The sequence below is a fragment of the Rhinoraja longicauda genome, chromosome 34, assembly GCF_053455715.1.
Source record: "Rhinoraja longicauda isolate Sanriku21f chromosome 34, sRhiLon1.1, whole genome shotgun sequence".
Classification (NCBI taxonomy): Eukaryota; Metazoa; Chordata; class Chondrichthyes; order Rajiformes; family Arhynchobatidae; genus Rhinoraja; species Rhinoraja longicauda.
The window spans coordinates 16,259,591-16,284,610 of NC_135986.1; the positions used below are offsets into that span (position 1 = coordinate 16,259,591).

The 25,020-nt window shown below is 46.7% G+C and overlaps 1 protein-coding gene across 1 annotated transcript; it reads right to left on the reverse strand.

Annotated features, from left to right (window-relative positions):
- Positions 1-852: 852 nt before the first annotated feature.
- On the reverse strand, positions 853-24,769 carry LOC144609606 (histone H2A-like). The gene is made up of 3 exons (XM_078428106.1): positions 24,710-24,769; positions 24,323-24,506; positions 853-1,199 (listed from the first exon to the last, which is right to left on the reverse strand). Exons 1-3 carry the CDS (start codon positions 24,767-24,769, stop codon positions 853-855), a joined length of 591 nt encoding a protein of 196 aa, XP_078284232.1.
- Positions 24,770-25,020: the final 251 nt, after the last annotated feature.

A 25,020-nucleotide genomic window follows, 5' to 3' on the forward strand; every position in this document is an offset into this window, starting at 1 on the left:
TAGAAGAGCCTTTGTTTTGTGTTCGAATAAAGGGGTAGTTATTTAGCCGCCGAACCCGTAGAGAGTGCGGCCCTGGCGTTTCAGAGCATACACCACATCCATGGCATTGACTGTCTTGCGCTTGGCGTGCTCGGTGCAGGTGACCGCGTCCCTGATCACATTCTCCAGGAAAACCTTCAGCACCCCGCGGGTCTCCTCGTAGTTCAGACCCGAGATTCGCTTGACCCCGCCACGCCGAGCCAGGCGGCGGATGCCCTGGATGTTATCGCGAAGCACATAGTCGCTGCTCAGTGACAATCTCACTGTTGCTGTTTCCTTTTATACGCAGCACCCTTCCGTACACAACAACCTCCAAATATTTTTTGAACTATATAAATTGGGGGACATTATTGTTGTAAGAATATCTGCCAAAACTTACCTTTCCGCATCAGTCAACCGCTGTTTCATGTTTAGTTTGGAGGTACAGCGTGGAAACAGGCCCTTCGGGCCAGCGAGTCAGCACCGAACAGCAATCCCCACACATGAACACGATCCTACACACACAAGGGATTTTTTGGTACATTTACATTATGCCAATTAACGTCTTTTGAGTGTGGGAGGAAATGGGGAGATCGTACAAACTGCGTAGAGGCAAGCACACCTAGTCAGGATCGAAACCGGGTCTATGGCGCTGCAAGGCAGTTGGTCTACAGCTGCGTCACCTTAGACAACTCAATGTGCAGGGTCGGTTTTCGACAACGACAAGGAACACTTTTCCCGCACGAAGCATAGTGGCGAAAGATTAGACCTTCCACAGACATGGTGAGTGGCTCTGAAAAGAGCCTTTGGGTTACTATGTTCAGTTTCTCTCGCTTACTTGCTCGCTCCGCCAGTTTTCTTGGGTAACAGCACGGCCTGGATATTAGGCAGCACCCCTCCCAGCAACTTGGTGAGCTCCTCGTCGTTGCGGACAGCCAGCTGCAGATGTCTGGGGATGATGCGGCTCTTCTTGTTGTCCCGGGCCGCATTGCCGGCCAGCTCGAGGATTTCAGCCGCCAGATACTCGAGCACAGCATCCAGATAGACCGGGGCTCCGGCACCAACACGCTCAGCATAGTTGCCCTTTCTCAGGAGCCTGTGTACACGGTCAACTGGGAACTGCAATCCGGCCCGGGAGGAGCGAGACTTGGCCTTGGCCTTGGCTTTGCCGCTGGTTTTACCTTTTTTTTTTTTTTTTAATATCAAAAAATATTTTATTCAAGTAATAAATATCATTTACAAAACATCTTTTTTAACAAGCCCATCCGACATTTCCGGAGGTTATACAATCAATACAGGCATTTACTTCCAAATTTACATACATTTACTTACATTTACAGACATTAACCCAGTATCCCTTATTTGGAGGGATGTCTCTCTCCACCACACCCTGCCCCCCATGTCCAGCAGCGGAAGGACCCTAGACTGTGGTCCTCCCCCACAGGGCCTTGGCGTTGGCTGCACCAAGCTTCAGTGTGTCCGTCAGCACGTACTCCTGCAGTCTGCAGCGGGCCAGTCGGCAACATTCCTTGACGGACATCTCGCTCCGCTGGGAGGCCAACAAAGCTCGGACAGACCAAAGAGCGTCTTTCACCGAGTTGATGACCTTCCAGCAGCACTCGATGTCAGTCTCCGAATGCGTCCCTGGGAACAGTCCGTAGATCACAGAGTCCTCTGTGACGGAGCTGCTCGGAATGAATCGTGACAGGGACCCCTGCAGACTTCTCCAGACTCTCTTTGCAAATCCACACTCTGTGAAGAGGTGGGCCACCGTCTCCTCTCCGTAGCAGCCGTCCCGAAGGCAGCGTGCGCCGGTAGTGAGGTTCCGGCGGTGCAGGAAGGATCTGACTGAGTGGGCTCCCCTCACCGCCAGCCAAGTCAGCTATTGGTGCTTGTTGGTGAGTTCTGGCGATGAGGCATTCTGCCAGACAAGCTGGGCTGTCTGCTCTGGGAACCACGCCACAGGATCCATGGAGTCATTCCCCTGCAGTGCCTGCAGGACGTTCCATGCTGACCACTGCCCGATGGACTTGTGGTCAAAGGTGTTGGTCCAGAAGAACCTTTCCACCAATGACAGATGGTTCGGCAATGTCCAGCTGACTGGCACATTGCGTGGCATCTGCGCCAGGCCCATCCTTCGCAACACCGGGGACAGGTAGAACCTCAGCAGGTAGTGGCATTTGGTGCCCACGCGCCTTGGCTTTACGCTCCGCCTGATGCAGCCACACACGAAGGTGGCCATCAGGATGAGGGCGACGTTCGGCACGCTTTTACCCCCGTTTTCTGCCGACTTGTGCATTGTGGCTCGTCGCACCCGGTCCATCGCCGACCCCCAGATGAAGTGGAAGACGGCCCGGGTGATCCCCTTGGCGTAGGAGGGAGGGACGGGCCACACTTGCGCCAAGTACAGCAGCCCCGAGAGCACCTCACACCTGATGACCAGATTTGTCCCCGTGATGGAGAGGGAGCGCTGCTTCCACAGCTCCAGCTTCTTCCCCACCCTGGCTATCCACTCCAACCTTCCCGAACCAGATCCCCAGCACCTTCAGGAAGTCAGGCTTGATGGTGAAGGGGATGGAAGATCGGTCGGGCCAGTTGCCAAAGAGCATGGCCTCGCTCTTCCTGCGGTTTACCCTGGCCCCCGTGGCCAACTCAAACTGGTCGCAGACGCTGATCAGTCTGTGGACCGACCCTGGATCCGAGCAGAAGACGGCGACATCGTCCATGTACAGGGAGGCCTTGACCTGAGTGCCCCCACTGCCTGGCAATGTCACTCCTCTTATGCTCGCATCCTTCCTGATGGATTCGGCAAAGGGCTCAATGCAACAGACGAACAAGACAGGGGAGAGAGGGCAACCCTGCCTGACACCAGACCTGACGGGGAAGCTGTCTGATTCCCACCCATTAATTTGGACTGCACTACAGATATCGGTGGAGAGCAGGTGTATCCACTTCCTGATTCCCTCCCCAAAGCCCATTTTGGAGAGCACGTCCCTCATGTACGTGTGCGATATCCTGTCGAAGGCCTTCTCCTGGTCCAAGCTGACCAGGCAGGCATCCACCCGTCTGTCCTGCATGTAGGCAATGGTATCTCTCAGCAGCACCAGGCTGTCTGAGATTTTCCTGCCAGGTACAGCACAGGTTTGGATCACCTGTCCCAGAGCAGACTTGACCCGGTTGGCGATGGCCTTAGACAGGATCTTGTAGTCTACATTCAACAATGTAGACTACAAGAGCGGAGAACCACGGTACATTACATCCACCACCAGGAGACGCCCCCCCACCACCTCTCTTACCTCAGTGATGGTGAAGCCCCCTCCCTGCAGCAAGATCCCCAGACCGGACGCGCGACCACCATTCATTGTGATCATGGCCGATCATCCACAATCAGTAAACCATGCCTGCCTTCACCCCATAACCCTTGATTCCGCTACCCCAAGAGTTCGATCTAACGCTCTTTTAAATTCATCTAGTCAATAGATAATAGACAAGAGAAGCAGGAGCAGGCCATTCGGCCCTTCGAGCCAGCACCCCCATTCACCATGATCGTGGCTGATCATCCACAATCAGTACCCCGTTCCTGCCTTCTCCCCATATCCCTTGACTCTGCTATCACTAAAGAGCTCTATCTAACTCTCTCCTGAAAGCATCCAGAGAATTGGCCTCCACTGCCTTCTGAGGCAGAGAGTTCCACAGCTTCACAACTCTCTGAGTGAAAAAGTTTTTCCTCATCTCCGTTGTAAATGGCCTACCCCTTATTCTTAAACTGTGGCCTCTGGTTCAGGACTCTCCCAACATTGGGAACATGTTCCCTGCCGCTAGTGTGTCCAATCCCTCAATAATCTGATATGTTTCAATAAGATCCCCTCTCATCCTTCTAAATTCCAGAGAATACAAGCTCAGTCGGTCCAGTTTTTCAAAATACGACAGTCCCGCCATTCCGGGAATTAACCTTGTGAACCTACGCTGCACCCCCTCAATACTAAAAATGTCCTTCCTCAAATTTGGAGACCAAAACTGCACACAATACTCCAGGTGCGGTCTCACTAGGGTCCTGTGCAACTACAGAAGGACTTCTTTGCTCCTATACTCAACTCAAGATCAAGATCAAGATAGATCAAGATAGCTTTCTTTGTCATCCAATATTGGACGAAATTCGGTCACCCACAGTCCAACAATAAAAGCATTAAATAGGCATTCAAATTACACAACCCCAAAACCCCCAAAACACAGTCCAACAATAAAAGCATTAAATAGGCATTAAAATTACCCAACCCCAAAAACACACAAAAAAAGAAACATCCATCAAAGAAACATCCATCACAGTGAGTCTCCTCCAGTCCTCTCCTCACTGATGGAAGGCCACAATGTCTTTCCCTTCTCCTGCTGTCCTCGCCCGCAGCCGCTCCCGCAGCCTCCGAAAACGGCCGGCTCCGCCGATGATAAGTCCGATCCGGGGCGGGCGAACACGCTGCTGCCGCTTCCGCTGCACGTCGGGGCGGTCGTGGCTCCCGACATTGAAGCCCCCGCCCAGCAGAGAAATATCCCACGGCATATCTTAGGCCGCGCCGGACGGTGAAATGTCCGTGACCCAAGCCCCGTGATCCGGGGCGGGCGAACACACTGCTGCTGCCGGAGCTCCCGATGTCGGCATCCACGCGGCCCGAGCCTAAGGCGAGTCGCAGCCGCTCCCGCAGCCTCCGAAGACGGCCGGCTCCGGTGGTGGTAAGTCCGATCCGCGGGCTCTGCGAACCAGAGCCCTGGAGGCCGCCAGCTCCAGGAGTTGGGCCGATGGTAGGCCGCAGCAGGAACGGAGACACGGCCCAGAACACAAAGGTCGGGTCTCCGTTCGGAAGGGATACATATTTACAATGTTACAGTTCCCCCCCTCCCCCCCACATACACACATAGTACACAAACACAAAAACACCACATCACAACTACAATTAAGACAAAAAAACAACAAAAACACAAGACAAATGGACCGCAGGTGTAGCCGCAGCTGCTAGGGCAGCGCCGCCATTTTTGTTATGAAGGCCAACATTCCATTAGCTTTCTTCACTGCCTGCTGTACCTGCATGCTTACATTCGAGACCCTTCTTCGGACTGTAAACTGAAACATCATCTATTCCTTTTCCCCAGAGATGCTGCCAGGCCCGCTAAGTCCCTGCAGACTTCTATAGCTGTCTTATGTTTAAAACATCACCTGCAGTTTCTCCCTACAGATAAAACAAACTGCTAGGTTGGTTTACAAAAAAAAACACGATGTGCTGTAGTTGCACAGCCTGTTAGGCAGCGTTCTGGAAGTCAGGCATAAGTGATGTTTCCAGTCTGAATTATGTCAAAAAAAAGAACTGCAGATGCTGGTTTAAATCGAAGATAGGCAAAAAATGCTGGAGTAACGCAGCGGGACGGGAAGCATCTCTGGTTGGAAGGAACGGGTGATGTTGCGCATCAAGACCATTCTTCAGAATTATGTCATGATCCAAAACATTACCCGTCAATGTCTTCCAGAGATGCTGCCTGACCTGCTGAGTTACTCCAGTGCCTTGTCAAGGCCAATGGGAGACTGAGAGAGAGAGAGAGAGAGAGAGAGAGAGAGAGAGAGAGCTGTCCTGTGAGGTCAATTTCTGTTCATAAACAGATCGTGTGCATGAGCCTGCTCTCCACAAACTGGCTGTTTTCACAGAAGAGGGGCTCGGACAGGTAACATAATTAAGGTGTGGATTAACCATATAACCATATAACAATTACAGCACGGAAACAGGCACGTTCGGCCCTACCAGTCCACGCCGACCACTTTCTCTGACCTAGTCTCATCTACCTGCTCTCAGACCATAACCCTCCAATCCCCTCCCATCCATCTACCTATCCAATTTACTCTTAAATAATAAAATCGAGCCTGCCTCCACCACTTCATTCCACACAGCCACCATCCTCTGAGTAAAGAAGTTACCCCTCATGTTACCCCTAAACTTTTGTCCCTTAATTCTGAAGTTATGTCCCCTTGTTGGAATCTTCCCCACTCTCAAAGGGAAAAGCCTACCCATGTCAACTCTGTCCGTCCCTCTTAAAATTTTAAAAACCTCTATCAAGTCCCCCCTCAACCTTCTACGCTCCAAAGAATAAAGATCCAACCTGTTCAACCTCTCTCTGTAGCTTAAGTGCTGAAACCCAGGCAACATTCTAGTAAATCTCCTCTGTACCCTCTCCATTTTTGTCGACATCCTTCCTATAATTTGGCGACCAGAACTGCACACCATACTCCAGATTCGGCCTCCCAATGCCCTGTACAATTTCAACATTACATCCCAACTTCTATATTCGATTCTCTGATTTATAAAGGCAAGCATACCAAACACCTTCTTCACCACCCTATCCACATGAGATTCCACCTTCAGGGAACAATGCACAGTTATTCCCAGATCCCTCTTTTCCACTGCATTCCTCAATTCCCTACCATTTACCCTGTACGTCCTACTTTGATTTGTCCTACCAAAATGCAGCACCTCACACTTATCAGCATTAAACTCCATCTGCCATCTTTCAGCCCACCCTTCCAAAAGGCCCAAGTCTCTCTGTAGACTTTGAAAATCTACTTCATTATTAACTACACCACCTATCTTAGTATCATCTGCATACTTACTAATCCAATTTGCCACACCATCATCCAGATCATTAATGTAAATGACAAACAACAGTGGACCCAACACAGATCCTTGGGGTACTCCACTAGACACTGGCCTCCAACCTGACATACAGTTGTCAACCATTACCCTCTGGTATCTCCCATTCAGCCATTGTTGAATCCATCTTGCAACCTCACTATTAATACCCAACGATTTAACCTTCTTAATCAACCTTCCATTTGGAACCTTGTCAAATGCCTTACTGAAGTCCATATAGACAACATTCACAGCCTTGCCCTTATCAATTACCCTGGTAACCTCTTCAAAAAATTAAAGAAGATTAGTCAAACATGACCTTCCAGGCACAAATCCATGTTGACTGTTTCTAATCAGGCCTTGTTTATCCATGTGATTATATATATTGTCCCCAAGTATCTTTTCCATTAATTTTCCCACCACAGACGTCAAACTAACAGGTCTATAATTGCTAGGTTTACTTTTAGAACCTTTTTTAAACAAAGGCACAACATGCGCAATGCGCAATGCGCCAATCTTCCGGCACCATCCCTGTTTCTAATGACGTTTGAAATATTTCCGTCATAGCCCCTGCTATTTCTGCACTAACTTCCCTCAATGTCCTAGGGAATATCCTATCAGGACCTGGAGACTTATCCACTTTTATATTTTTCAAAAGTGTCCGTACCTCCTCTTCTTTGATCCTCATAATTTCCATTACTACTCTACTTGTTTCGCTTACCTCACATAATTCAATATCCTTCTCCTCGGTGAATACCGAAGAAAAGAAATTGTTTAATATCTCCCCCATTTCTTCCGGCTCAGCACACTCTGACTCTGACTCTCTAATGGACCAATTTTATCTCTCGCTATCCTTTTGCTATTGACATATCTGTAGAACCCCTTGGGGTTTACTTTTACATTACTTGCCAAAGCAACCTCATGTCTTTTTTTCGCTTTTCTAATTTCCTTCTTAAGATTCCTTTTACATTCTTTATATTCCTCAAGAACCTCATTTACTCCCTGCCGCTTATATTTATTGTATATCTCCCTCTTTTTCCGAACCAAGTGTCCAATTTCCCTGGAAAACCACGGCTCTTTCAAATTATTATTCTTTCCTTTCCACCGAACAGGGACATAAAGACTCTGTACTCTCAAAATTTCACCTTTAAATATCCTCCATTTCTCTATTATATCCTTTTCATAAAACAAAATGTCCCATTTCACTCCTTTTAAATCCTTTCTCATCTCCTCAAAATTAGCCTTTCTCCAATCCAAAATCTCAACCCTTGGTCCAGATTTAACCTTCTCCATAATTATATTGAAACTAATGGCATTGTGATCACTAGACCCAAAGTGCTCCTCAACACATACCTCCGTCACCTGACCCGTCTCATTTCCTAACAGGAGGTCCAACACTGCCCCTTCTCTGGTAGGTACCTCTACGTATTGCAGCAAAAAACTATCCTGCACACATTTTACAAACTCCAAACCATCCAGCCCTTTCACAGAATGTGATTCCCAGTCTATGTACGGAAAATTGAAATCACCCACAATCACTACTCTGTGCTTACTACTAATATCTGCTATCTCCTTACATATTTGCTCTTCCAATTCTCGTTCCCTATTTGGCGGTCTATAATACACCCCTATAAGTGTTGCTAAACCTTTCTCATTTCTGAGTTCCACCCAAACAGCCTCCCTAATCGAGCCTTCTAGTCTGTCCTGCCAAAGCACTGCTGGTGATATCCTCCCTGACAAGCAATGCAACACCCCCACCTGGAATATTTAATTGCCAATGGCAACCCTCCTGCAACCATGTTTCACTGATCGCCACAACATCATACTTCCAGATGTCAATCCAGGCTCTAAGCTCATCCACCTTTCTTACAATGCTCCTAGCATTAAAATATATACATTTAAGGGACCCATCATTTCTTATTCTCAGTTTATTTCTTTTCACTTCTTTCTCTCCTACATATTGGGTCTGAGTGTTTCCCTTTTCTGCCTCCTGCCTCACACACTGCCTATCAGCTATCTGTGTTTGAATCCCTCCCCCCAATTGTTGGATCGAATTTAAAAATGGCAAGTTAGTGAATGTTGGTGCATTTAGTTTTGCAACAATGGATCAATCACAGCTTTGGATGAAATATACTCCAGACTGTTGAAGGTGTGAGGTCCTGGCTCTCATTTGTCCTCCTCCCCAACTACAGGTAGTGAGTGCAGGAAAGACCACGTACCGTGGGTTAAAATTAGAAGAAAAAACACCAAACAATTTCAGGTCTGTTACTGTAACTGTTAGTGGGAAAATGAGGGATATTGCAAACCTGCATTTAAAAATTCAGAGATTAATCTGGAGATACAAGGAACTGCAGGTGCTGAACTCTTGAGTGAAATGTAAAGTGCTGGAAGAACTCGGCAGTCAGGCAGCATCTGTGAAGGAAAATTATCACATGACCATTGTGGTCAGGACCCTTCCTTAGACTGAGATAATTTTGGGTCATGTTGGATTTATTGAGGTGGTACAAAGATGGTGGCAGGGACTGCAGCAATATCTTTGAGTAGGTCCCAGATGCCATAACAGCAATCCAAGGCAGAGCGGCAAATTAGATCCAGAATTGATTCACCGCGGTGAGAGAGATCTCAGATAATTTTATGACAGGCGGGCAGTTACCAATGTGGAGTCAAAAGTCCAGTACAGAAATTTTTAAAAACAATCCTCCTCACATTGGGACCCTCATCACATTGGCTTATTGAAAGTGTAAACGGTGGGCAGTGGTGGCTGCAGGGATCATGCAGTGTTCCCTTTTGTTTGTTATCTACATTAATGATTTGGATGACATTGTAGTTAATATTGTTAATGAATTTCCAGATGAGAACAGAATTGATGATATAGTAGGCTGTGAGTAAGAATATCCAAGTTTAAAATAAGATTTAGATCAGATGGTGCTGTTAAAAGGTGAGCAAAGGAATTCAAAATGCAATTTAATTCTGACAAGTGTAAGGTATTGTACCTCGGTGTGTCAAACCAGGGCAGGACTTGTACATTAAATGGGAGATCGCTGGAGTATGTTGCAGAACAGAGAGTTTCAGGAATACTGGCTCATGGTTCCCAGAAAGTGCCAAGTTAGGTGGACAGTGTGGGCAAGAAGACTTTGGCATTGGGAAGAATATTGAGACATCAAGATTCAGCGGTACAAGTCGTTGATGGAGAACCATGTGCAGTTCTGGTCAATCAGCTGTAAGAAGCATATCATTAAACTAGAAAGTGAGCAGAATAAATTCGTCAGGATGTTTTCAGGACCTGTAGGCTTAAGTTATAAGGAGAGGATGGAATTTTTAAACTTTAGGAGGCTTACTGAAGTGTACATAACCATAAGGCCATAAATAAAGTGAATGCCGTCTTTATCCAATGGTGGAGGTTTCCAAAACTAGAGACCTTGGCTTTAAGGCAAGAGGAGAGAAGATTTAAGATACTCATTTTAAAACACCAAAACTGCAAAATAAGCCCACCAAAAAAAAAACTCTTCTCCATTCTCCCCACTGCAACCTTATTCCTCGCTGTAGTCTGCTGACCAAATGTACATAATACTCCCAAGTGCAGTCCAACCAATGTTTTGTACAACTACAATATCCCTTTTTAACTCTAAAACTCAATGGTTGTGCCGATAAAAGCAAGCACACCAAATACTTTCTACATTGCCCATCCACTCTTGAGCTATGTATTTGCATCATATGTTCCTCTGTCCATCAATGTGCTTCAGATCCCTGCCAATTCCTCTACATATTTGATTAGAATTTCATTTCCTAAAGTGTGTTACCAGACACATGGCTGTATTAAATTCCATCTGCCACCATTTCACATGACTTTCTAGCTGACAGGCCCCACTGAATCCACAGAAAACATACTCATCTGCAACTGCATATCTGCAACTCCAACAACATTCTTGCCACAAACAAGCTGGCTAATAAGACCAACTACATTCTAATCCAACATTTACATATGTACTATTACTCACATAGAACCAGACCAAGGTCTCAGCATGGATTCCTATTGTATTCCTCTGGTTACAGACTTCCAGTTAGAAAAATTCATCGCGACCCGTTGCCTCCTGCCACCATGTCCAGTTTGCATCCAATTCTCAACACCTCTTTGATCTCTTGTACCCTACGCCCCAGCTTACTGTGCAGGTTCTCATCAAATGCTTAGTTAAAGTCCCTGTAAACCATGTCCACCATTCTGCCTTCGTTAGTCTTCTCAGTTACAAGCTCACAAAAGTTCAATTTTGTGAGACATGATCTCCCCAGCACAAACCGCACCGTCTCATTCTCATCCATCCTGGTCTGTCGAAGAGAACACAAATCCTGTCCCTCAGATGCTTCTGCAACAACTTTCCTACGACTGATGCATTGAGGTCGTACTTTCCAGGCTTCTACCTACATTCCCCCTTGAACAAGTGGCAAACATTAGCTCTCCTCCACTCTTCAGATGCCTCAACTGTGGCTCAGAAAGATGCAAACATCTCCACCGAAGCCCCATCAATATCCTCCATTTCTCCTCATCACCCTGGGACGTTCCATTAGGCCTGGGTACTATCCACCCTGACAGACTTCCCACACATTAGATCATGATTTCCAGTCGAGCAGCCGCTCCTATTAAATCATTCCCCCGCTCACCTTAAACCTGCGTCCCCTAGTTCCTGATTTACCTACTCTTGGTAAAAGACTCTGTGCATTTACCCAATCCACTCCTCTTAATGATCTTATACAACTCCATAAGATCACCCCTCATCCTCCCGTGCTCCAAGGATAAAGTCCTAGCCTGCTCAACCTCTGCCTACAGCTCAGGCCCTTGAGTCCTGGCAACATCCTCATAAATCTTCAGTGCTCCCCTTCCAGCTGAACATCATCTTTCTAATAACAGGGTGATGAAAGCTGAACACAATAGTCACACGTTAGCCTTAACAATGGCTTGTGCAACTGCGACAATTTCTCCGTTCTGCCTAAAGCACTTCCTATGACAGCTCATTCTGTACATCCACCACCTCTGTGTAAATGTTGTCCATCGGCTTCTTCTTTTTTTCCACCTCTCAGCTTACACCTATTCCTCTAGTTCTTGATTCTCCGACCCTTGGAAAACTACTATGTGCAATCACACCATCTGTGCCTCCGCATGATTTTATACACCACAATATGATCACTCCTCAATTTTCCATGTTCCAAGGAATAAAGCCCTAACTTGAAAATGCTCTCCTTGTGACTCAGACCCTCAAGTACTGGCAACGTCTTTGTAAACCTTTTGTTTTGCACTATTCCAGCTTAATTGCACCATTTCTTTAGCAGGATGAACAAAACTGAACACAATACTCCAATTAATACCTCAGCAACATCACACACATGGATAAATGCCACCATGCCAAAAGACTTCTTCATCACTCTATCTACATGTGATGCCACTTTGTATGAACTATGCACTTGTTCTCCTGGATCCTTCTGTTCTACTCTGGACTCCATCATTTACTGTGACGGTCCTGACCTAGTTTTACTTCCCAAAATGGGCAAACTTGCATTTCTCTCAATTAAATTACATTTACTATTCTCATCCCAGGTTAAACAGTTACATAGAAAATAGGTGCAGGAGGAAGCCATTCAGCCCTTTGAGCCTGTGGGTGATCTTTCATTTCACTGCACATCTTGTATGTGTATGTGACAAATAAACTTGACTTGAGCCAGCACCGCCATTCATTGAGATCATGGCTGATCATCCACACTCAGTAACCCATGCCTGCCTTCTCCCCATATCCCATGATTCCACTAGCCCCTAGAGCGCTATCCAACTCTCTCCTAAATTCATCCAGTGATTTGGCCTCCACTGCACTCTGTGGCAGAGAATTCCATAAATTCACAACAACTCTCTGGGTGAAAAAGTTCCTTCTCACCTCAGTTTTAAATGGTCTCCCCTTTATTCTAAGTCTGTGGCCCCTGGTTCTGGACTCCCCCAACATTGCAAAGCGTTTTCCTGCATCTAGCTTGTCCAGCCCTTTTATAATTTTATATGTCTCTATAAGATCCCTTCTCATCCTTCTAAACTCCAGTGAATACAAGCCTAGTCTTTTCAATCTTTCCTCATATGACAGTCCGGCCATCCCAGGGATCAGTCTTGTGAACCTACGCTGCACTGCCTCAATTAGAAGGATGTCCTTCCTCAAATTAGGAGACCAAAACTGTACACAATACTCCAGATGCAATCTCACCAGGGGCTGATACAACTGCAGAAGAACCTCTTTATTCCTATACTGAAATCCTCTCGTTATGAAGGCCAACATGCCATTAGCTTTCTTCACAGTGTGCTGCACCTGCACGCCAATTTTCAGTGACTGGTGTACAAGGACACCTAGATCTCGCTGCATTTCCCCCTTACCTAACCTGACACCATTGAGATAATAATCTGCCTCCTTGTTTTTGACACCAAAGTGGATAACCTCACATTTATCTACATTATACTGCATCTGTCATGCATCTGCCCACATACTCAACCTGTCTAGGTCACTCTGCAACCTCCTAACATCCTCTTCGCTGTTCACACTACCACCCAGCTTTGTGTCATCTGCAAACTTGCTAGTGTTACTTCTAATTCCCTCATCCAAATCATTAATATATATGGTAAATAGTTGCTGATGGCTGCGCCCTCAACGCCAGCACAGAGCAGAAGATGCAGCATGAAATGGACTGCTTCTCACAGGCCTGTGACAACTTTGGTCTCTCCATTAGCACCAAAAAGTCTGATGTTATGTACCAGCCTGGAAAGTCCTACCAGGAACCACACATCACAGTGAAGAGGCAGAATCTACAGGCAATCGACAGCTTTACCTATCTGGGGGAGTGTTTGCTAGTGCTGTCGGGGAGGATTTAAACTAATGTGGCAGGGGGATGGCAGCTGGAGCAGAGAGACAGAGGGGTGTAAAATGAGGGTAGAAGCAACAGGTAGCAAGGTGAAAAGTAAAAGTGGCAGGCAGACAAATCCAGGGCAAAAATCAAAAAGGGCCACTTTTCAACATAATCGTACAAGGGGTAAGAGAGTTGTAAAAACAAGCCTGAAGGCTTTGTGTCTCAATGCAAGGAGTATACGTAATAAGGTGGATGAATTAAATGTGGAGATAGTTATTAATGATTATGATATAGTTGGGATTACGGAGACATGGCTCCAGGGTGACCAAGGCTGGGAGCTCAACATCCAGGGATATTCTATATTCAGGCGGGATAGACAGAAAGGAAAAGGAGGTGGGGTAGTGTTACTGGTTAGAGAGGAGATTAAAGCAGTGGAAAGGAAGGACATTAGCTTGGAGGAAGTGGAATCGATATGGGTAGAGCTACGAAACACTAAGGGGAAGAAAACGCTAGTGGGAGTTGTGTACAGGCCACCTAACAGCAGTAGGGAGGTTGGGGATGGCATCAAGCAGGAAATTAGAAATGCATGCACTAAAGATGCAGCAGTTATAATGGGTGACTTCAATCTACATATAGATTGGGTGAACCAAACTGGCAGGGGTGCTGAGGAAGAGGATTTCTTGGAATGTTTGAGAGATGGTTTTCTAAACCAACATGTCGAGGAACCAACGAGAGAACAGGCCATTCTAGACTGGGTATTGAGTAATGAGGAAGGGTTAGTTAGCAGTCTTGTTGTGCGAGGCCCCTTGGGCAAGAGTGATCATAATATGGTAGAGTTCTTTATTAGGATGGAGAGTGACAAAGTCGATACAGAAACAAGTGTTCTGAACTTAAAGAAAGGTAACTTTGAGGGTATGAGGCGTGAATTGTCCAAGATAGACTGGCGATTGATGCTGAAAGGGTTGACGGTGGACATGCAATGGAAGGCATTTAAAGGTCGCATGGATGAACTACAACAAGTGTTCATCCCAGTTTGGCAAAAGAACAAACCAGGAAAGGTAGTGCATCCGTGGCTAACAAGGGAAATCAAGGATAGTATTAAAACAAAAGATGAAGCATACAGATTAGCCAGAAAAAGTAGCATACCAGAGGACTGGGAGAAATTCAGAGTCCAGCAGAGGAGGACAAAGGGCTTAATTAGGAAAGGGAAAATAGATTAAGAGGGAAAACTGGCAAGGAACATAAAAACAGACTGCAAAAGCTTTTATAGATATGTCAAGAGAAAAATATTAGTTAAGGCAAATGTAGGTCCCTTGCAGTCGGAAACAGGTGAATTGATCATAGGGAACAAGGAGATGGCAGACCAATTGAACAAATACTTTGGTTCTGTCTTCACTAAGGAAGACATAAACCGTCTGCCGGAAATAGCGGGGGACCGGGGGTCTAAAGAGATGGAGGAACTGAGGGAAATCCAGGTTAGTCGGGAAGTGGTGTTAGGTAAATTAAATGGATTAAAGGCAGATAAATCCCCAGGGCCAGATAGGCTGCATCCCAGAGTGCTTAAGGAAGTAGCCTCAGAAATAGTGGATGCATTAGTGATAATTTTTCAACACTCTTTAGATTCTGGAGTAGTTCCTGAGGACTGGAGGGTAGCTAATGTAATCCCACTTTTTAAAAAGGGAGGGAGAGAGAAAACGGGGAATTATAGACCAGTTAGCCTAACATTGGTAGTGGGGAAAATGCTAGAGTCAGTTATTAAAGATGTGATAGCATTACATTTGGAAAGTGGTGAAATCATCGGACAAAGTCAGCATGGATTTACCAAAGGCAAATCATGTCTGACGAATCTTATAGAATTTTTCGAGGATGTAACTAGAAGAGTGGATAAGGGAGAACCAGTCGATGTGTTATATCTGGACTTTCAGAAGGCCTTCGACAAGGTCCCACATAGGAGATTGGTGTACAAACTTAAAGCACACGGTATTGAGGGTTCAGTGTTGAGGTGGATAGAAAATTGGTTGACTGACAGGAAGCAAAGAGTAGGAATAAACGGGTCCTTTTCAGAATGGCAGGCAGTGACTAGTGGGGTACTGCAAGGCTCAGTGCTGGGACCCCAGTTATTTACAGTGTATATTAATGATTTGGACGAGGGAATTGAATGCAACATCTCTAAGTTTGCGGATGACACGAAGCTGGGTGGCAGTGTTAGCTGCGAGGAGGATGCTAGGAGGCTGCAGAGTGACTTGGATAGATTAGGCGAGTGGGCAAATGCATGGCAGATGCAATATAATGTGGATAAATGTGAGGTTATCCACTTTGGCGGCAAGAACAGGAAAGCAGAGTATTACCTGAATGGTGACCGATTGGGAGAAGGGGAGATGCAACGTGACCTGGGTGTCATGGTGCACCAGTCATTGAAAGCAAGCATGCAGGTGAAGCAGGCAGTGAAGAAAGCGAATGGTATGTTGGCATTCATAGCAAGAGGATTTGAGTTTAGGAGCTGGGAGGTTCTGCTGCAGTTGTACAGGGCCTTGGTGAGACCGCACCTGGAGTATTGTGTGCAGTTTTGGTCTCCTAACCTGAGGAAAGACGTTCTTGCCTTAGAGGGAGTACAGAGAAGGTTCACCAGATTGATCCCTGGGATGGCGGGACTTACAAATGAGGAAAGACTAGATAGACTGGGCTTGTACTCGCTGGAATTTAGAAGACTGAGGGGGGATCTTATAGAAACATATAAAATTCTTAAGGGGTTGGAGAGGCTAGATGCGGGAAGATTGTTCCCGATGTTGGGGGAGTCCAGAACCAGGGGTCACAGCTTAAGGATAAGGGGGAAGTCTTTTAGGACCGAGATGAGAAAACATTTCTTCACAGAGAGTGGTGAGTCTGTGGAATTCTCTGCCACAGAAGGTAGTTGAGGCCAGTTCATTGGCTATATTTAAGAGGGAGTTAGATGGGGCCCTTTTTGCTAAAGGGATCAGGGGGTATGGAGAGAAGGCAGGTACAGGCTACTGAGCTGAATGATCAGCCATGATCATATTGAATGGCGGTGCAGGCTCCAAGGGCCGAATGGCCTACTCCTGCACCTATTTTCTATGTTTCTATGTACACTCTCGCGAGTGGTGAACATTGACTCTGAGGTCAACAACAGGATTGCCAAGGCCAGCGTTGCCTTTGGGCGACTCAGTGATAATGTTTGGGAGCGGAGAGGACTCGGCCTTACCACCAAGCTGAAGGTCTACCATGCAGTGGTACTCACCACTCTTCTCTATGCCAGTGAGACCTGGACTAACTATAGCAGACATGCCAATCAGCTCAACCACTTTCACTTGAGCTGCCTACGCAGACTCCTTCACATCAGGTGGCAGGACAAAATTCCCGACACAGAGGTCTTGGAACGGGCCGGAATACCCAGCGTCCACACCCTCCTACGGAATGCCCAATCCAGATGGGCAGCCCATGTCGTCAGAATGCCTGAGAGTCGACTGCCAAAACAGCTTCTGTATGGAGAACTGTTTTAGGGCAACGCTCAGTAGGGGGACAGAAGAAACGGTTTAAGGACTGCCTCAAAGTGTCCCTCAAAGACTTGGACATCAACCTCAGCACTTGGGAGTCTCTTGTTCTGAACCGTCCAACTTAGCGTAGCAAGCTCACCACAGGAGCCCGTGCAGCAGAGAACAGATGCACTGCAGAGGCCCAGAGGAAACGCACCGCGTGCAAGGCCCGGGCAACCTCCATTTCCACTGCAGCACCCATCCACTTGTGTCCTACGTGTGGGAGTGCCTTCCGGGCCCGGATTGGCCTCACCAGTCACTTCCGCACCCACAGTCACCAATCCTCCAACTGAAAGTGAAGTCATGGTCATCTTTGAACCTGAAGGACGAACAACAACTTCTAATTCCCTCATCCAAATCATTAATATATATGGTAAATAGTTGCGGCCCCAACACCTAGCCTTGCGGCACTCCTCTCGCCACTGCCTGCCATTCTGAAAAGGACCCATTTACTCCTACTCTTTGCTTCCTGTCTGCCAACCAATTCTCTATCCATGTAAACACTCTACCCTCAAATCGTGCTCTAACTATTGATAAAAAATATTCACTGTCTACGATAGCACCTATTATGGGAGATAATACGATATTATTTTATACATTAGACTTTGTTACGGTATTATTTTATACATTGTTACTACTTGGGCATTAGGCGCCTCTCTGTAACTAATTAAGGCGCTCTAGACATTCCTTACCCTTGACACGTGTCTGTAACTGCTCAGGCGGCGAGATTCCTTTGCTTTAATCCTTTACCTACCCCTTAGCCTTTACTTACCCCTGCCCCCTGTTAAAAGATAAGTAATGGTGGAGCGAGGAGAGCGGCACTCGACAAGATTCCTTTGCTTTTAGCCTTTACCTACCCCTTAGCCTTTACTTACCCCTGCCCCTGTCAAAAGATAATGGTGGAGCGCGGAGAAGAAACATACGAGTTGGAATGAGTGGGGTGGTACGGGGTGGTACTTGGGAGTTTAATGGTGGCGGGGTAAAAGGTGAAATGTGAAGGGATACAGACATTCATCAATGAGTGGGGTGGTACGGGGTGGTACTTGGGAGTTTAATGGTGGCCAGGTAGACAGGGTGACTGCAAAAAGATGAATGACTGTAAAAAAGGAGTATGAGATAAGGTAACGAAGATAAGGCTGGAAGGATCTTATAAAAAGAGGCTGCCCGATGTACTAAGTGGGCAGTCAGATGGTTGACATCCTGACTGTTCCAGCCGTTGTTTGCAAATAAAGGCTTTTAACTTCTTGAAGAATTCTCCGTGTCATCTGCTTCATTTTGAACACAGGTAACCACGACAAAATTGGCGTAGTCGGCAGGATCGGAAAGAGGCCAGTTCGATAACGGACGACAAACTAAAGGCGCTTCCAAGCCCATCAGGGGCTCCCCGGTTCAACAGCTAAAGGGTGGCCACCCGCAAAAAAGTACGCGGTTTTCCGCTTTATTTGGACTAATAGCCTGTTGAAAACGGGGGACCACTCGTGGCACAGGAGCGCCCAGGCAGTCCAAGGGCCTCTCCGATCCAAAGAATCTGTCTAAACTATTCTAAAAAGAGACCCGGAGGATTGCTCAAGAAGGCTGCGCAGTGGGGTAAGTAGAAAATAGATAAGTTAAGAAAGTAGATAATAGTTGAGTAAGATTTTGTGACGTCACTAAGACCTCGTGGATACCGCCCTAAGGGGATAGGGGACTGAATAGACGAGGCGTCCTGTGGATACCGCTCTAGTTAACTAGGGATCACTCTGGTTAGCTAGGGGTCTGTACGGGCAGGATAAAACATCATGTGGATACCGCTCTAGTTAACTAGGGATCACTCTGGTTAGCTAGGGGTCTGTACGGGCAGGATAAAACGTCCTGTGGATACCGCTCTAGTTAACTAGGGATCACTCTGGTTAGCTAGGGGTCTGTAAGGGCAGGATCAGATGATCTGTGGATACCGCCCTAAGTAAGTAGGGGTCCGTACGGGCAGAACAAGAATTTGAATAATTGGATAACATAAAAAATAAAATTGCAAAATATTAAAGGAATATAGAACTGTAGAAGATAGAAATAGCGTAGTAGGTAGCATAGTGACTATAGCGACGGAACGAAGTAAGAACAAGGACTGCATTTAAACTGACTGACCAAGTGCACTAAAATAAGACAAGTACAATGAATAAAATAACTGCAGTTGAACTACTAAGTAAGAAATTCCCCGTATCCAAAGAGGATATTAAAAAACACTCGGAAAAATGGGGAAAAAGGACGGGGAAATTAGTCACAAAATGGCCCAGGGAAGGCACATTTGATATAAATATGTGTGACGAAATGGAAGTGCTGATTAAGAACTATAAGCCTAAGGATAAATCAGAAACCCGATTAACGAAAAAGGAAAAAGAACTAGACGTGCTTAAATTGTTTAGAATAGAAGGAGAAAGGCTGAGGAAAGCATACCAGGAAAAGAATATCACCCCAAACACAGGGGAAAAACCTGAAAAACAGCATGAAAGTCAGGAGCTTCAGGAGAAAAAATCAACTCTGTATCCCAGCCTAAAGGACCTTGGGTATCCCCCTCCCTATTCCGGCCAGGATGGAATAAAGCAGTGCCCTTTGGTGAAAGGGATAGTGGAGATAGAGGGAGAAGTCGAAGTTTGGAGGAATGGGCAAGACATAAAGGAATATAGACAAAGAAGGGGGCAGCGAGAAAAGGAAAGGATAAGGCAAGAAGAACAGGAACTAGAAGGAGACATTAAAAGGTTGCAGGTCCTCAGGGACAGAAAGATTTGTGAGATCCGTCAGGCAGCAAATGAGGAGTATGAGGGAGACTGCAATGCAGAAACACAGGCGAGTAATCAACAGGCATCAGAGAGGGCAAAACTGTGAGAATGAAGCAGAATTAGAAAGTGATGGGGAAACAACAAGGGGGTGTAGAAGGGAAATAGAGGCATCCATGAAGCACTTAGAGAGGGAGATGAGGGAGTTGGAAAAAACTATAGAAAGAGAAAGAAAGGAAAGCAAGGGGTACGCCCAGGAAGGAATGAGGTGGGAAAGAATACAGGTAGAGCCACAACAAGAGATGGTGAACGAGAGACAGGAGCTGAGGGATGGAATGATGCCGTTACTTTTGAAAAAGGCAGGACAAACCCAGTATATTCCTTGGGCAACCCGAGACCTAGAAGGGCTGAAAAACGCCTTGCCCAACATATATAACGGGGCAGGAAAATGGATTAGGGCCTTTGAGGAGGAAACTACAGGACGATTATTGGCTATGGGAGATTTGAAGGCACTACTGGTGAAAGTAATAGGAACCACGAAATTAGCAGAACTATTTGAAATGGCTGGGATAAAAAACGTGGCAAATAACCCGATGATTGATGGCACGCCATTTGATCGAGTCGGGCAGAGGGTATGGCAGGCCCTCAGAGACTGTTACCCACTCAAGGTGGACCTAAAGACATTGAAAGGAGACCCGCTGGGGGACACGGAGAACCCAGCGGCTTATCTGGAGGATCAACTGAAAAAGTGGAGACTCGAAACCGAACAAAAAATAGACGGTAACGAGTTGATGACCGCTTTGTTTCGGACCGCTATAGTGGACGCCATGTCCCCTCGAGTTAAGTCCAGACTAGAGGAGGTGGTGGAATTGTCAACCACATCCCACTCCCAGTTCAGGGACCACCTGGTTCATACAGTCGACAAATATCATAAGGAGAGACAAAAAATGGTGAACCAACAAGAAGAGGTGCAGAGAAAGTTGATGCAAATGCAACAAGAAGAACTAAAAAAGAAAAAGCGTAAAAAAGGAAAGAAAATGCTGGCAGTAACAGCAGACCAGGCTGAAACAGCAGAAGTAAACGATACGCCGATGCAGAGTGAGTCCTATGACAGAGCCAGACGGGGGCTGGATAATCCCATGCCAATAATAAATGTCTTTGGGGGAGCTTCTCCTCAAATGTCCTATCAGGGGCAAATCAGATCAGGGAATCAGCCCCGACAGGATTGGGGCCCTCAAGGGGGAGCACAAGGAAGGGGAAGAGGAAGGCCAGTAGGCAGACAGGTAGTTGATAGAATATGTTGGGGATGCACCGGAGGCACCGGAGGCAACGTACTTTTCAGTGATTGATCTCTGTTCAGCATTCTTTAGTGTGCCTTTAGCGGAAAGATGCCAGTTTTTGTTTGCGTTTACTTACAGGGGCATTCAATATACTTATACTAGGATGCCGCAAGGATTTAAACACTTGCCTCATGTTTTCAATCAGGTACTGAAGGCAGATTTGGAAGGTATATCCCTACGTAGTACATTAATACAATATGTGGATGATTTGTTGGTCTGCTCTGAAAGTGAGGAGCAATGTGAGCAAGACACCCTGACTCTTTTAGAAAGGCTGGCGTACGGTGGCCATAAAGTGTCCAGGAAGAAGTTGCAGTTTTGTAAGCAACAGGTGGAATATTTAGGACGGTTGATCTCCAAAGGAGTAAAGGCTATAGCACCAGATCAAATTGAGGCAATAATTAAAGCTCCCAAGCCTCGGACAGTAAAGCAAATGATGACATTTTTGGGAATGTCTGGATATAGCTCAGACTGGATTGGAGAATATGCTGAAATTGTGATGCCATTGAGAAAAATACTGAAGGAAGCGGGACACACAAATTTGAGGAATGTTTTACAATGGAATGAGGAGGCTGAGACAGCTTTTAACACCATTAAGCGAGAGTTACAGTCAGCCCCAGCCCTGCCAAATTATGAGAGAATCTTTCACTTGTACGTTTCCAACAGGCAGGAGGGCTACGCTGCAGCAGTACTGACGCAGGAAACAGGCACAGGTAAAGCTAAGCAGCCTGTGGCATACTACAGTACAAAATTGGATGAGGTGGCGCAGGGTTACCCACCCTGCTATCAGGGACTGGCTGCGTTGCACTATGCGTACAACAAAGCCTCATCTATAACCATGGGCTATCCTGTAACTATATATACACACCATAAAGTAGTAGAGCTGTTGGAGAAGGGGAAGTTTATATTAACACCAGCCAGAATAATAGCATTTCAAATGCTGTTGACATTCCCAGACATTACAATACAAAAATGCACCACAAGTAACATAGCCGATTATGTTCCGCTTGACTATGAGGGGGAACCCCATGATTGCGTTGGGGAAACGATGGTCTTTTCTAAGTTAAGGACAGACTTACAATCAGAACCATTGAATGATGAGGACAAGAAAGTTTTGTTTGTGGATGGTTCATGCTATAGGGATTATGATGGCAATCATGCAGGATGTGCAGTAGTGCAGCAGGACCAATCAGGTTTTCAAACAATCAGATTAGAAGCTTGCCCACAACCTTGTTCAGCCCAGTTAGCAGAGATTAAGGCTTTAACAACAGCGTGTGAAATGATGGAGGGTGAGAAAGCTGACATTTACACAGATTCAGCATATGCACATGGGGTCTGTCACCTGTTTGGGGCAGTATGGAAGCAGCGTGGCTTCAAGAAAAGCAATGGGGACCCCATACAGCATTTTCAGCAAATTTCAGACCTAATAAAGGCACTGACTAAACCTAAGGCACTAGCTATCGTTAAATGCCAGGCACATAAAAAGGGAAACGACATGATCACAAAGGGCAATCATGCCGCAGACGAAGCAGCCAGAAAAGCGTCTGGATGCCAATCAGCCATTATTGCCCCGCAGGTAAATTTGGACCCGCAACCCACGCAGGAGGATATAGTTGCGATGCAAGGTAGGGCTACTTTAGCTGAACAAACAATGTGGAGACAGAGGGGAGCCAAACAGAATGTAGAGGGCCTGTGGACTACGGACGAAGGTTTGCTGGTAGCACCTACACCTCTGCTGACCATTCTCATCTCAGAAGCGCATGGGCTAGACCACTGTGCAAGGGGGGAAGCTCACGGAACATCACCCTCCCCTTCATTCAGGCACGGTGCAGCCCCAATTCATCAAGTTCAATGAAACAACCCATCGTGTTGGAGAACCAAGACGTTCTTGCGTGTGATCACATGCATGTAACGGCAAATAAAGACGGCACTAACCAACTGTTCGCTTCGTGATGTAATTCGACTCTAAAGATCAGCTTCCTGTGCTCCAGTGAGAGTATTAGTCAATCTATCCTCTCCCAATGGCTCAGGCCCTCGAGCCCTGGCAAATCTTTTTTGCACTCTTTCAAACATGCCGTTTTATTTTGTAGAGCAGGATTAGCTAACGTGAACACAATGTTCTAAGTGCGGTATCAACAACGCACAGAGCCAACATAACGTCCCGATTTCTAAACTCAATGTCAGAATGTAAAAGGCAAATGTGCAGAAAGCCTTCACCTCCAGGGCAGAGAAAGAATGAGAGTTTTGGACTCCCCCAACATTGGGAACATGTTTCCTGCCTCTAACGTGTCCAACCCCTTAATAATCTTATATGTTTCGATAAGATCCCCTCTCATCCTTCTAAATTTCTGCGTATACAAGCCTATTCGCTCCAGTCTTTCAACATATGACAGTCCCGCCATTCCGGGAATTAACCTAGTAAAGCTACGCTGCACGCCCTCAATAGCAAGAATATCCTTCCTCCAATTTGGAGACTAAAACTGCACACAGTACTCCAGGTGCGGTCTCACTAGGGCCCTGTACAACTACAGAAGGACCTCTTTGCTCCTATACTCAACTCCCCTTGTTATGAAGGCCAACATTCCATTGGCTTTCTTCACTGCCTGCTGTACCAGCATGCTTCCTTTCAGTGACTGATGCACTAGGACACCCAGATCTCGTTGTACGTCCCCTTTTCCTAACTTGACACCATTCAGATAATACTCTGCCTTCCTGTTCTTACTACCAAAGTGGATAACCTCACATTTATTCACATTAAACTGCATCTGCCATGCATCCGCCCACTCACACAACCTGTCCAAGTCACCCTGCAACCTCATAGCATCTTCCTCATAGTTCACATTACCACCCAGCTTTGTATCATCTGCAAATTTGCTAATGGTACTTTACGAGATAATTACTCGGGGTAATTAGTAATTGGCAACATCTCCGACAACTGACCGTGGACCTCAGACACTCCCCCAACCAATGCGCACACTGGTCACATTGTGGATCGGCTACGACGCAGTTACTGACACCGGGCACGCGAATAAAAGTCAAGGAGCCGGTTCCAGCTCCGGTCGCGCTCCATCTACACTAAGATCGCTGTACCCCATGGCCGAGATTAAACCTTGCATGTCCATCCTAACACGTACTGCCAGCGGACGAACCACGGCTGTTTACCACCTTCATGGACGAATATGGGCTGGCCGTGAACGCAACCTGGTCAGCGGCCACTCTCGCCGTGTTTGAAGGCGAATACTTACTGGTGCTGCAGGGAGCCGCGCAGTTTTCTCGGGCGGAAAGAAAGCAAACATCAGCTCTGCATTGGAAGTAAACCTGGAGCAGAGGAGTGCGGGATAGTTAGTGCTGCGGCCCAAGGTCAATGCTTCTGCAGTCAATGGGGAACAGGGGCTTCGCATGGCTCCCAATACTTAGGGAAGCAGCTCAGATAAGTGAGCGCTCGAGTAAAACCGCCGGAAACTCGCCTCTCCGCTTAGAGCCCAGGCCGAAACATGACCCTAGAAAGTGAAAGTTCTGACCACAAACCGCTGATGGTGCGTTGGGAAGCGCTGATTGGAAGCGGCGGCTACTGGGTCCATGCGGGTTTTGTACTGCTCATTTACCTCGTGTTCATTTATGGTTTCCCTGCAAATGCATACTGGCCGCCATTGTCACCAGCAAATGGGCACCTGCAATAGAGGAATAGTGGATTTAATTGAGAGGATGCTCAGCGGTTCCCACCCTCAGCAATCATCACCAATCTGGCTAATGGTTCCTTCCTCTCACCTGTCCACCAAGAGGTCCCAGCGAAGCCCCGAATATGGCTCGGGCCTGGGTGTCGTCCAACAGT